The sequence below is a fragment of the Sinocyclocheilus rhinocerous genome, unplaced genomic scaffold (assembly GCF_001515625.1).
Source record: "Sinocyclocheilus rhinocerous isolate Xijiao unplaced genomic scaffold, SAMN03320098_v1.1 scaffold650, whole genome shotgun sequence".
Classification (NCBI taxonomy): domain Eukaryota; kingdom Metazoa; phylum Chordata; class Actinopteri; order Cypriniformes; family Cyprinidae; genus Sinocyclocheilus; species Sinocyclocheilus rhinocerous.
In genome coordinates this window covers 821,010-834,535 of record NW_015638019.1, presented here as the reverse complement: position 1 = coordinate 834,535, position 13,526 = coordinate 821,010, and the positions used below count along the sequence as shown (strand labels likewise).

Sequence of the window (13,526 nt, the reverse complement as noted above, 5' to 3'; positions counted from 1 at the left end):
GCCAAACCTCTAGAGAGATTTCTCATTATGTCACTGTAGCTCACACATGGGGCTCAGGGAGGCTTAGACTGGACGTACTGACACACACACCTGCAGAGATTATTACACATGCTTCCATCTAATAAAAGAGTTATTTGTGAAGTCATCGCTCAAAGTCGACACAGCACTTTCTTTTATTCCTCCATTTTTGTTTTACATTTCTTTACCTTCCCTTCCTTCTGTCATTGGTTCATTCCTTCCTTCCTTCTTTATCTCCTCCTAATTTGCTTTCTCACTTTCTTTCCTTCTGCTTTTTCTCCCTTCCTCCTTCCTTCTCTCCATCTTTACTTTCCTCCTAATGTTTCCTTCTTTCATTCATCCCACTTTTTTTCTCTATTCGATAACTTTTTCCACTTTTTTGTTCCTCTTCGTTTATTTCTTCACTTGTTCCCTTTATTTGTTTGTTTGTTTTTTCTTTTCTTTCTTTCTTTCTTTCTTTCTTTCCTTTTTCCCTTTATTCATTTCCTCTTTTCTTTCATTTTGTTCTTCTCCCATTTTCTTCCCTTCACTCTTTTCTTTCCTATTTTTCCCTCCTCTCTTCCTTCATTCCTGCCCTTTTTTCTTTTCCTCTACCTCCTTTTCTTCCATTTCTTTAATCTTCCCTAATTGCTTTTTATTTCCTCCTCCTTTTTCCTCCTCCTCTGCTTCATTTGTTTCTTTCATTTCTTCATCTGTAATTTCTTTCTTTCTTTCTTTCTTTCTTTCTTTCTTTCTATACTTCCCCAATTTATTTTCTTCTCCTCCTTTTTTCCTTCTCCACTCAAATTATTTCCTGTTCATCTTTACTTCCTTCCTTTTTTACTTTTTTACTTTCTTTTTACCTTTTTCTTTTCTTTTTCTTTCTCCATCTTCATTTCTTTTCTATTTCCATTCCTAAATACTCCTTCCTTACTGTTATTTCTCTCTTGTTCTGTCATCCCATCTTTAATTTTTTCACTGTTTTCTCTGCTTTTATTCTAGTAAATACAAAATGCAAATCATATACAAAGATCAACACATACATACACACTCACAGGATAATTTACACGCTCACACACCCCGAACCTAAGCCTCATCGTCTCCTAAACCCCCTGGAGGAGCTCAGGAGCCGAAAGCTCGTTATAAAAACACAAAGCAAATCAAAACAACATCCACTAAAGTGCCACAGCAGACAGGCTTTCAGCCAGCACAGCACTGACCGCTTATTCCCAGCTCTACCCTAATTGGCCCTGGAAAGGTCAGCAGGAGAAATACCAGAGCTCTACCACGACCACAAACCCCAGTGCTCCCTGCCTCTTTTACTCTTCAGTGGTCTCTTTTCACGTATGAACCGCTGGTTTTTCTCCAGCCATGGCTCATTGTATTGACTGGGTCTGTGAAGCAGCACAGAGTCGGCTGCGGCTAGTATCCTCAAAGGTAAATTGTACTGCTGTAATGTGCTATATAACGCACTGCTATCCAGATCTGTAGAAAATTCAGTTTGTGCCAGGCTATTGTCCTTGAATTACGTAGCACTAAACATGAAATAAATCGGAAGACTTTACATTTCACAGTAAGTTTTATTGTTTTATTAGTTCTGATTCATTCAGTCCCCTCAGGTCTGACAATAAAAACTGAAGAGAGTGTTAAAGAAAATAAAGGAAAATGTTTTGACAGTGCCAATGATGCATGTAAAAATCAAACCCATGAGGCGTGCAGGAACTGAACAGTATTAGAGCTGTCCGTGTAGACTCTCGACTGCGTCCCGAGGCAGCCACCCACCCACCATAGAGCCTAAACTCTCCCAACCAGAGACTGAGTCTCTGTCAGTCAGCCGGAGGATTCCTTCACGGGCAGACAATAAAACCATGCGTTGCGCTAGACCCGTCATAAACATGACGTCTCGTTTTGAAACCTGCACCTTAAGTCGATTACTGGAGGGAGGAAGGGAGAAACCGCAGTCAAATTTACGAACGTTTCTCTCTGGCTGTTTCTGCTGAAGATAACGGCCAGTTTACTAGCATCAAACACGCCCATATGCAAAGATACACACATTCATCTACACATCCGCACGCTCTTAGGTTGGCCAGTGTTCCGCTCGAGCTGTTGCCTGTAATTACCCAGTTGGTGTGGAGCGCTGTGGTGTCAGTCTGGTAATTGGAGCTGCAGTAATTCACTTTTTAATTGCCTGTTTATTATTGCAGAAGCCTCAGTTTTGTAGTTGCAGCACAGCTCGCACTGAATGTTTAATAAACAAATACAATGTCACAGACTCATATTTCACGTAAACATTATAATTGCTTCACATAAAAAACCATCAACACACTCACACTCGCCCACACACACACAAACACACACACCTATTCTTCTCAGCATAATGGAACAAAAAACAATTTTCTGTCCATAACCTGCCAGGTGGATAAGCTAGCAAAACACACAGAAAACAATACACCACATACCTGTAAAACGTCCAGCGGGGTCCAGAACCTTTTTATTTTAGCCTGGAAAGAAACAGAAAAATGTACAATTTAAAAAATTTTGAATTAATTAATTATATTTATAGCTGCAGGGGACAAAGTGTATACTAAGACATTTTGAAATGTAATATAAATTGTTCAATTCATCTTATTCACATTTTTATGCTGAAAAAATATATATTTTTTAACATTACAAAAAAAAAAACATTAAAAAATGTCATATTTAAGAGTAGTCTCAGACTTCTGGACCCCACTGTACACATTTTTATCCATATGGTTTTAAACACCCTTAAGTCACTTGCAATGCTCTTGAGACTTGTGAATGTTACAGTACAGTACGTCATTTCATTTTTGGTGGTTTGAAGTGTTACTTTTAGATTTTTGTATACTTCTCTATGTGGGGTCTTCACTTTGCCTTCTGTTTATTTTGACAGCATTTTCATACCAGTGGGGTGCATGTGTGTTTGCGTGTGTATGTGTGTACTTACATGTACACACTTGATGTGCAGAACTGTATTGTAGTGTGTGTGTTTGCCTACCGGGAATGACTCCAACCCTGCAGAGTTTGACTGATGTTCCTCATTCTAGCATGCAAGTAGGAGGTGGGCAACCCAACACAATGCACCGTAATTTTAGACCAAACTGCCAGGGCCTTCACAATGCGTCTGTTCTAAGGAAAGAGGCATCTAGGGACATGAAGCAGAATAGAGTGGGAGCTCAATTCATTCCTCATTCCAAGACACGAGCACAATGTTTTGTGTTTCTGAAACGTTTATTGATGGAAAATCAGCTCAGTGCAGCTTATAAATATTGTGTTTTCAGCAATATGATTTGCTGCGTATAAGCCCCCAAGACAATGACTGTATTGGATGTCATTGATTTTACATTTAAACATGGATCCAAGAAATCAGATAAAATATGAATTGTTCCATCCTCATAACTTTTTTTATGCATTAAATTATAGCTTGAAGAGGGGGCGAGGGGATGTCTCATTATGTCTCAATGTGTCACAGCACGTATGCTAACTGATAGGCTACATTGATGGGAACTTTTGTGCAAATAAAGAGTCTTAAGGCCAGGTCACACTAAGAATGATAATTACAAAGATAACTATGTTAGAGTCCGCACCAACTCACAATAACGTTCTGTTTATTGCTGCCATTATGTTGTCTGACACTTTAAATGCTCAAGCTCTTTAAATGCTCGAGAGTTTTTTTTATCATTCATCAGTCATTTTTAAAATGATTCCAACAATATTGTTCCATTGTGCCATTGTAGTTGTGGTGTGGACTCTACTATTTATTAAAATTTAGAATGATTTTTAAAAGTATATCTTTATCATTACACTCCTTGGTGTTGAAAGGGTCTTCAAAGGCATAGTTCATCCAAAAATGAAAATTCTGTCATAATTTAATCACACTCATGTTGTTCCAAACCTGTATGCAAGCAACAAGAGGGTCAATAAATGATGAAACATTCAGGGGAACGTTCACAGCCTTATGCAAATGAAGAGTCTTAAAGGTATAATTCACGGAAAAATGAAAATTCTGCCATTATTTAATCACCCTCATGTTTTTTCAAACCTGTATGCCATCAGCAGGAGGGCTAATAAATGATGACAGAATGTTCATTTTTGGGTGAACTATTCCTTTAAGCAGAAGTAGTCTTTTAGCTTGTGTATAAAAGTGGAGATGGATCCATATGGAGCCTCTGAGACCCTGGCAGAAGAAGCTGGTGCGTAATTTAATTTCACCAGCACCTAAAGGAGATTACGGCTATGATGGGATTCCAGAGGGCCAGGTAATATCTATCTCATTAGAACTGCTCTCCCAAGCATTCACACAAGCTCTTCTATGGGGCGGCAGTCGGCCCTCTCTCCTTTGCTTGTTCCCGCTGATTGACCTTAGAAGGGTGCTGGAGTGGAAAGACCCCCACGGTTGTTAGGTAGCGAGGGTCTTCTTTAAAACCCAGACCCAGCTGCCCACCCAGCCGAGATGATGGAACATATTTAAGGGGCTAATGGTCTGGGTTGCACAAAGAGCCTGCCTCATTTAACAGCATCAGAAAATAGACTTCAGAGAAGAGGTTTAACCCCGTTAGAGGGAGGGCAGCAAGCTCCTTAACCACATCAGGGATGGGAGTGAAAAGTCAGGCTGAGGGAGATAAGAAAAGAAAGAAAGAAAAGAAAAGAGGGTGTCTTGGAGAAGCTCCCAAGTAGTTGGGATAAGAGCCGACTGCACGAACACAGAATCCAGCAGATATTTTCAGCATTTCGCCAATTCCATTGATAGCGAATATGGAGGAAATGATGAAGAGGAAAAGGGAGAATAGGATCAAGGCTTGACGCAGGCCAGATTCAAACCCAAATTTCCCACTTGTGCAACATATATTGGTTTTGAAACAAGTGTCACTATACCACGCCTTCAAGAACCCAGTGGGATCTCTGTTTTTTGTCTCTCATACCACTTTGCAGTCTCTTTTTTTAATGAAAAAAAAAACATTTTCAGCACAAATCAATAATTCATGCTCATTTATTTACTATAGTGGCTGCATTAAAAAAGAAATGGATAATGTTCAGTCAGCCCTCTCTGAATAAAGTACTAATCACTCTTTTAGGGGTTTATTTTACGATCTGTTGTCCTTTAAAGGGATAGTTGGCTCAAACATTTCATTATTTACTCATCTTCATGTCATTCCATGCCTGCAAGACTTACTTTCTTCTGGGAAACACAACATAAGATATGGAAACACTTTATTTCACAGTGTATAACAGTAAATTTTGCAACTGATCCTCAACAAAATCCATTATACATTATAGTATAAGTACATGTTGTAATTATCACTCAGTACTTATTTGTGTAATTACTCTTTAAAAAGGACAACTTACAATTTAGGGTTACTCTTTATTTTAAGGTGTCCTTGTTATACATTTAAGTACTGAGTAATATTAATTAACTACATGTACTTACTATATGGTTAGGGTTAGGACTAGGGTTTAATTTATTGTTACTTGTATGTTATTATGCATAATTAATTGTTATTATAATAGTAAGTACATGTAACGTGTGACAAGGACACCTTAAAATAAAGTGTTACCGAAAATAACAGAAGACATTTTGGTTTTATTTGTCTATACAATTGACTGACTTCCACTGTATAGACAAAATAAGGTGAGACATTCTTCAATATATAATTTGTTGTTCACAAGAAGAAAGAAAGTCATAGATGTTTGGAAGGACATGAGGGCGAGTAAATGATGCTGAATTTTCATCTTTGGGTGAACTATCCCTTTAAATGCATGTATGAGTCAGATGTCAACTTGTATTTTTAAAAGTTGATTGCGCTGATTTTAACTTTCAGTGCACTGTGCATTGCCCATTTGTGCCCATAAATCTCTGCACAGCTTTATGCTTCCCTTCCCGGCAAATCCATTTACTCACCCACAGCTGCGAATTGCCGTCATACTGAGCGACAGATATGAGGCAGGCAGCCGTAGCGGTTCGCACGAAACAGATTTCAACAGAGCCGAAATCTCATCCCTATCCGCTTCACATCCATGATGGCCTGTGCGCATATGTGTGTGTGAAGTTCAACCATCTGAGCCCCGCTAATGAGCAGAGCTCATTTCCCTGTGCTTGGAACAAGCCCGTCAAGGGAGTCGTCACTAACCGGGCGTTAGTTTGCGTGAGAATCCATGCACGCTCGTGAACATTTGTGTACCCGTGTAAGCGAATGTGCCTGCCCCGGAGGGGGTCAAGCCGATCGCTGACACGGTGTGAAACAGTCTCAATGAGAGCCCGGTGAGAGCCCGCTGGTGAAAATCACACAGAGTGGAGCTAATGAGCACGGCTCTGCAAATATAGGAATGTGCCAGGAAATAACCCAGCCCTTTTGAAACCACTCTCAGCACTTTAACTCGGGGGCCTCTTGCTCTTCTGAGAGCTCCGGCCTCCTCTGGGTTTTTTCCCCGTGCTGCTTCGCCGTCCGTCTTATCTGCATCTGGAGCTCAGAAGCGCAGCAGTCACGCTCCGCCGAGAGGAGAGTGTTGAAGTGTGTCTCGCATCTCCCGAGGCTGTTATCTTGAGGTTGATGAGCTCTTTGCTCTGTGAACATTACCCCGACTGCACCTGCCACAATCAAAGTGCTTTGCCCCATTTTGCAATTGAAGTCACGCCTGATCAAAAGAGCTAGCGCGGTCCGCCATTTAATGAGATCAACTCCATTAGTAGCGTTTCTTTCTATCTCTCGATGCAAAAACCCGGAGAAACATCCCTGCAGGCGTTGAATCGCAGTGACCCCGCTCACAGTAAGCTACCTGCCTCTGACACTGTAATTAGCTCCATCAGGCATTAGCATGCGTCTCGCTGAGCAGGAATAGCTGTCTGGTCCGTGCCGTGTTTGCCCACCTTTGGCAGAATAAATGCATGAAGAAGTAGGTGCTGGGCTGGGGGCCGTGGGGCTGGATTGATTGTCCGGTGTGTCGGCGGGTGATAGAGTGCGGCTGTAATCAGCTCAATCAGCCCCGGGCTCGGATGGGGGGTTGCGTGCGTTGAGTGGTTGTAGCAAGAGCAACTTTGTTTAGCTCATGCTTCGGCAGACACAGGTGCTCCTGGTGACATCAGCGTAGCGAGGTCTCATGAGGGCTATAATTTAGCCAATCAGGGACCGGCAGGGGCTGTCTGGCACTCTGATGGGTTCATCAAGATACTCCCGCGCTTTGTGTAATGGAGCAGAGCCTTGCATACGCACGCACACACATGCAAAATGGAAATACTTTTCCCACTTACTTTGATGTTCTTGCATTTAATATTCTGTTTCTCTCTCTTTCTTTCTCGTTCTGCAGCGGGAACCACATACATATTCGGACGTGATGGAGGGCTCATTGTGTACACATGGCCACCCAACGACAGACCGAGCACACGAGCTGACCGACTGGCTGTCGGCTTTAGCACCCAACAGAAGGATGCATTGCTGGTTAGGGTGGACAGCTCTTCCGGCCTGGGAGACTACCTGCAGCTTCAGATTGTGAGTCTTACACAAACACACACACACACTTATTGTTGAGTTACAAACTTTGAGGCCACTAGTAAAAATGCATCCTTTTTTCAAAGCATAATGGTGTGTTCAAACCAGACGCGAATGTAATTATTTGCGCGAGTAGATGCATTTTAGACGAGAATAGAGGCGAATTCGCGCCGGGCGACGCGAAATGCGCGACGCGTTTGCCGGGAACGCACGATATTCGCCTCAATCGCGTCTTTCGCGCAAGTTCAAAAATTTCAACTGGAGCGGAAAATTTGTGTGACTCGTTCTCGCGCAAGCCAATCAGCGAAGAGCTTCTTGACACGTCCAGTTGAATCAGACAATGGAAGAGAGCATTATTGTAGCCGTCAGTTATTATATAGATCTGGAGCATAGAAAACAATTAAAATCAGTTGTAGTGGTAGTTGTATTTTATTAGCATTGCTACAGAGATGCTGCTATCAATAATAAAAATAATAGTAATATCAGTGTATATATACAGTAGTAAAATGTAACACACACATTAATGCAGGATCCTAACTTTACTCATCCTCCTCTGGAAGGTGCTGTGAACCCAGACACGTTGGCGTTTGGCTTTCCATTGTATTTGGGACTTTTTGACAACTGGTACAAAACAGCGATTGTAGTTATCTCCACCATGGTTGATCGCGCTGTTTTTATTCGCACGAGTGACACGGAAAACATCCCGCGAGTAATCTAGAGCGAGTGACGCGATGCGCATATTCGCTTCGCGTCTGGTGTGAACACACCATAACAATTCAAGTGAAAGTTTTATTTCAATCAATTATATGAATTTCAGATTTTCTTGGTATTTATTGCAACCCCCTTTCTCTTTAATGCAACAGCAACAAGCTGCATGAATTCCACAAGTTTGTGTCAAACCTGATGATCTTGTTATCTAGCATTATTTGAGAATTATCCAGTGAGTAGAAAGAACATCTGACCGACTGTGCAAAGAGTCGCATGATAGGTGCCACAAATATAGTCATTTAGACCAGAAACTGTTGCAGAATCTTGAATACACGTAAAGAATATTGGACTTGATACTAGAAATAACTAGTAAATTTAACAAATATTTGAAAAGAATCTGCAAGTACACATTGATTTGAATTTGGTGAGTGAGAGTATTTTCTTGTAAAATGTACTCCATTAAACTTTGTTTTATTTTTAACTCTGAATTTTGTTTACATCTTATGTCATGAAAATTTGGTGTTGAAACTTAGAAATTGTTACTAAATTTCACAAATAATTACAACGATTCGGCAAATAACACATTGATTTAAACTTGGAATTTTGAAGCAGAAAGAGTGGGAGTATTGTCTTGTAAAATGTACTCCATTAATCTTTGTTTTATTTTTTAACTCTGAATTTTAATTTATTTAACATGTTATGTCATGAAAATTTGGTGTCGATACATTTTTACTCAGAAATTGTTACTAAATTTCACAAATAATTACAATGGATCAGCAAATAACACATTGATTTAAACTTGGAATTTTGAGACTGAAACACTGAAGTAGCATTTTTTTTTGTAAAATGTGTGCCAATCTTTTATTTTCAACTCTGAATTTTTTTTTTACATTTTATGCCATGAAAATTTGGTGTTAAAACAATTTTTACTCAGAAATTGTTACTAAATCTCACAAATAATTGCAATGATTCGGCAAATAACACATTGATTTAAACTTGGAATTTTGAAGTAGACTAGAAAAATAATTTTACGGTGTGGTTCTTGTTCATTTCATGTCAAAATTTCTGTTTTGTTTTAAATGTTTCAAAATCTTAAATCTTTATTTCCAGGTTTAAATGAAAAAATCCCAGAATTTCAATATGGTCTCAGACTTTTGGTCTCAACTGTTTGAACTTGCTCAAACCTACACAGATTCCCCTGAGAATTCCTGCTGTTCATTCATTCTCACACAAATCCCAGAGTAGAAATTCACAGAAAATCATGCTCCCGACGAGCCCTGTGAATGATCATTAGGGTAATCATAGTGTTCTACTCCTCCTCCAGCACTCAGAGTGCTGGTCTGTTTTAGAAAGTTCCAGCGCCTCAGACCGCCCTCATGAATAAAATCTGTATAATGTTCAGAATAGAAGGCGCTACCAACGCTTGCTCAGAGGATGCTATTTGATAGAACCTGCATTTCCTATGACATGCTGTGCTGGAGGAGTGGGAGGTGGAGGAGGTGGAGGCAAGGGGGGCGGGAAAGTGTTTGGCACTAGCTTCGAAGAGTTGTATGTGTTTTTATTTATTTATTTTTCCTGCGTTCTATTTTTTTGACACCCACTCCTGCTGTAATCACAAACTTGATTCCCAGAAGAATCAGCGAGCTCTCTCAGGGGTGGCATCATGGCGTGACTGTTGCACGACTGCTTCAGCAAATGCGTTCCGAGCGCGGTGAGGTAATGATTTCTCCAGCTGAGCCCTGGAGTTTACGATGCGTGCTGGTGTCTATATATGACTTCAGCTACAGTGCTGCAATGCCCTGATGTACTTCACACTTTTATTTAAAGGGGTAGTTCACCTAAAAATGAAAACTCTGTCATTACTCGCCCTCATCTGATTTATCGTACCAAATCTGTACGATTTTCTCTCTTTTTTTTCCCCCTAACATAATAAGTAATTTTTTAAAAGAGTATGCTGACCATTCGGTTCAATAAAATAAAAGTAATTGAGAACTGAAAAAACTAATTAGGTTTGTCTATCTATCTTTTTATGATTTTATAATCCTTTTGTGTCCATTTTGACGCTTTAAGGCTTCAGTCCCCATCATTTTTTAATTGCAGGGAAAAGTGTGACCTAGTGTTAATTTTGGCAGCCATTTTTAGTCTTAGTCCTGTTTCAAATGTGTTTTAGTTATTACTGTATCATATTTAGTGAACTTTGTCCTGTTTTTGTTTAGTCAAGTTTTAGTTGATGAAATGTCTGAGCATTTTAGTCTAGTTTTAGTCAATGAAATCATATTTTCGTCATGTTGTATAATGGTTGAAATTATACAATTATTTTTGCACAAAATTATAATCGTAACGATTTTTGTCATTTGAGAAATTTATGTTTGAATTTCAGGTATTGCACTTTCACCAGTAAAGCACAAATCAATAGAATGCTGACTCGTACACATGGTTTACCTAATCTAGTGTACTGATTTATTATAGGCTATTTATTATATAAATGAATATCAAAAACTTATGCACGCTCTCTGTCTATATTATGAAAACTGGTAAAACAAATACTGCCATTAACAACTCTTTCCCCGCCAGCATTTTTGAAAAAAGTTGCCAGCCACCGCCAGCAATTTTGATGATTTTCACTAAAATTTTTATGGCCTCCAGTATATTTTGCTGTATGAATATTTGAATATGCAATACACCAAAATAAAGATCAGAGCCTCTACTTTTAAACAAAAAAAGTTAAAAAAATAAATAAAATTAAAAAAAAGACCGTTTTATTCTAGCTTAAAGCATTCGTTTTTTTATCAACACTTGAATATAGACAGGTTTCATAAAAAATGTAGAATTTTGAGCAAAAAGGTGAGAAAATCACATTTTTATCAAAAACTACATCTGGATAATATTCAGTATGATTATCAAAGCATAAATCCAGTAAATCGCTTCCATCAATACCTCCAAAGCTTGCACAGACATATACCACTTCCTGCATCAACATTTTACTCCATAACATTTTGCAGTTTGCTGTCTATTTCTGATGATCGCATTATTTTTCATATGCATCTGTACATAAGAGATCGCTCGTTTCTCCGTCCTGTTCACGTGTGTTTTTGTTCGGGAGGTTTTGTACTCGTTCCGAAGATGTGTAATAGCGCCCCCGAGTGTATAACAGTGAAAACACGAAAAGCCGTAAAAACTTGTCTTTGGCGGGGAAGCGTTTTCTTGTAAAAGACGAGATAACTCGTCAATGGCGGGGAAAGAGTTAAAACAACAGCGGTTGAGTATATGCATTTATTCAGCAACCGCAATCGCAAACATTATAGTCGAGATCTGATGACAGAACACAGACCGTCTGAATGACACTTTGATTTAGATCACTAAACTCCAGCTTGCTTGTCGCTATTTTCAGATCATCGTCAGTGGCGCTTTCACAATGAAGAGCAAGCACCTGCGCATGGTTGCCAGATTGCAAAAAATAAATAAAACACTGGGCAGAAAATGTATCCTTGTCAAGTCAAGTCACCTTTATTTATATAGCACTTTTAACAATACAGATTGTGTCAAAGCAGCTTTACAGTATTAAATAGAAAAATAGTGTGTCAATAATGCAAAAGGATAATAGTAAACACTCAATTTTCAATTAAAGGCAGTTCATCGTTGAATTCAGTGATGTCATCATCCAGCTAAGTTCAGTTTAAATAGTATCTGTTCTCTTGTAACAGAGAAGCTCTGATTCAGGGATTTGAAATCTGGCAACCGCACACATCAAAGCTCGTAGTAGAGGCGTGTACAGCAGTCCTCAATAATATTTTGTCTCCTTTTTTAGACAAAAATAAAAAGAGATTTTGGTAAAGTTTTTATTTTTGTAATACATTTTAGCCTCGTCTTTTATCAGAATCAGAATCAGAATCAGAATTAGCTTTATTCGCCAGGTGTGTGCAAACACACGAGGAATTGTTGTGGGTTTTTTTAAGGTGCTCCTGGTACATACATACATGCATACATACATACATACATACATACATATCTGACATGAGAACAGAAAAAAACAAAAAGAAAAAAAATTTAAAAAGTAAAAACTTAACAATAAATAATGTGTATGAATCTGGAACAGTAGATTTATGTACAGATTTGTGCATTATTTACTCTACATAGAACTGTATAAATAAAGAGATATGCATATGTATTTACATAATACTTGAGAAAGAGGCAATAATTAAGGATGTAGAATGATGAATTACGGAAATGAATTACAGAACGCAGGTAATGATTCATATGTTAGCTGTTTAAGCTGGAGATGGCATGGGGGAAAAAACTGTTTTTATGCCTAGATGTTCTAGTGCACAGAGATCTGTAGCGTCTGCCTGAAGGGAGAAGTGCAAACAGGTTGAAAGGGGTCTTTGATGATGTTACCTGCCCGTTTCTTCACTCTGGAGTTGTACAAGTCCTGAAGACTGGGCAGGTGCACACCAATGATTCTTTCTGCTGTCCTAACAGTCCGTTGCAGTCTTCTTATATCAGATTTTTTGGCTGACCCAAACCAGACAGTTATAGAAGATCATCAACGAAATTGCATGTTGATATAGTCATAGTTATCATTTATTGACCTTATTGTCGTCTCGTCTTCATCTTGTTTTAGTCATGGGAAAAAAGCTTGTCAACAAACATCGTTTTCGTTAACGATATTAACACTAGTGCAATCAGCATGTTTTTCAGAATTTCTGCTTTTGTGTTTCATGGAAGAAAAACAAATCATGTTTTAACAATTTTCATGACAGAATTTTATTTCTAGTGAACTTTTTCTATAATAAAAGACATTTGCTACACCAAAAGCTTAAGCAGCAACAGGTTTAATTTGCATGCACGTACATGTGAACCCTGTGCCCTATGTAAATTTGCAGCACGGATATGTTGTTTCAGTATGTGTTATCGATCAGCAAAATCACACAAGCTCAGAGCGCGAGAATGATATCAGATGCCCAGTAGACTGTGGGTTATGATTTACCATCTCGTGTACTCAGAACATGGTGTTCCTCGCATCTCAGCTCAGATATTCGCTTGAGAATGGAAGGTGGTAGGTAGCAGTGATTTCTTCGTGAAATGCATCTTAAAATGAACTTGCAGGAGTTGCGTAAGACTAAGATATGTAACACTTTACATAATGCCTGTAATTAAGATTATCACAGATTATATATTTCCATATATTGGCATGACAATTAATTAGGCATCCATGACTGATATATGGCTTTTTGGCATAGGGATGGCAGGGAATGTTTATGAGCAAATTGAAGGCCCTTAATGTCTTGATGCGATTAGTGGTGGATATCTAGGCTAATT

At 38.9% G+C, this 13,526-nt stretch overlaps 1 protein-coding gene across 8 annotated transcripts in view; it reads left to right on the top strand.

Moving 5' to 3' along the window:
- The window catches only part of nrxn1a (neurexin 1a), a 200,157-nt gene that overhangs the window by 144,480 nt on the left and 42,151 nt on the right, over nt 1-13,526 (top strand). For all 8 annotated transcript variants that reach the window (XM_016564497.1, XM_016564498.1, XM_016564501.1 and 5 more), the window contains one exon: nt 7,318-7,499. In XM_016564497.1, coding sequence (XP_016419983.1) covers nt 7,318-7,499 — 182 coding nt within the window. The remainder of the gene's footprint in view (nt 1-7,317; nt 7,500-13,526) is intronic.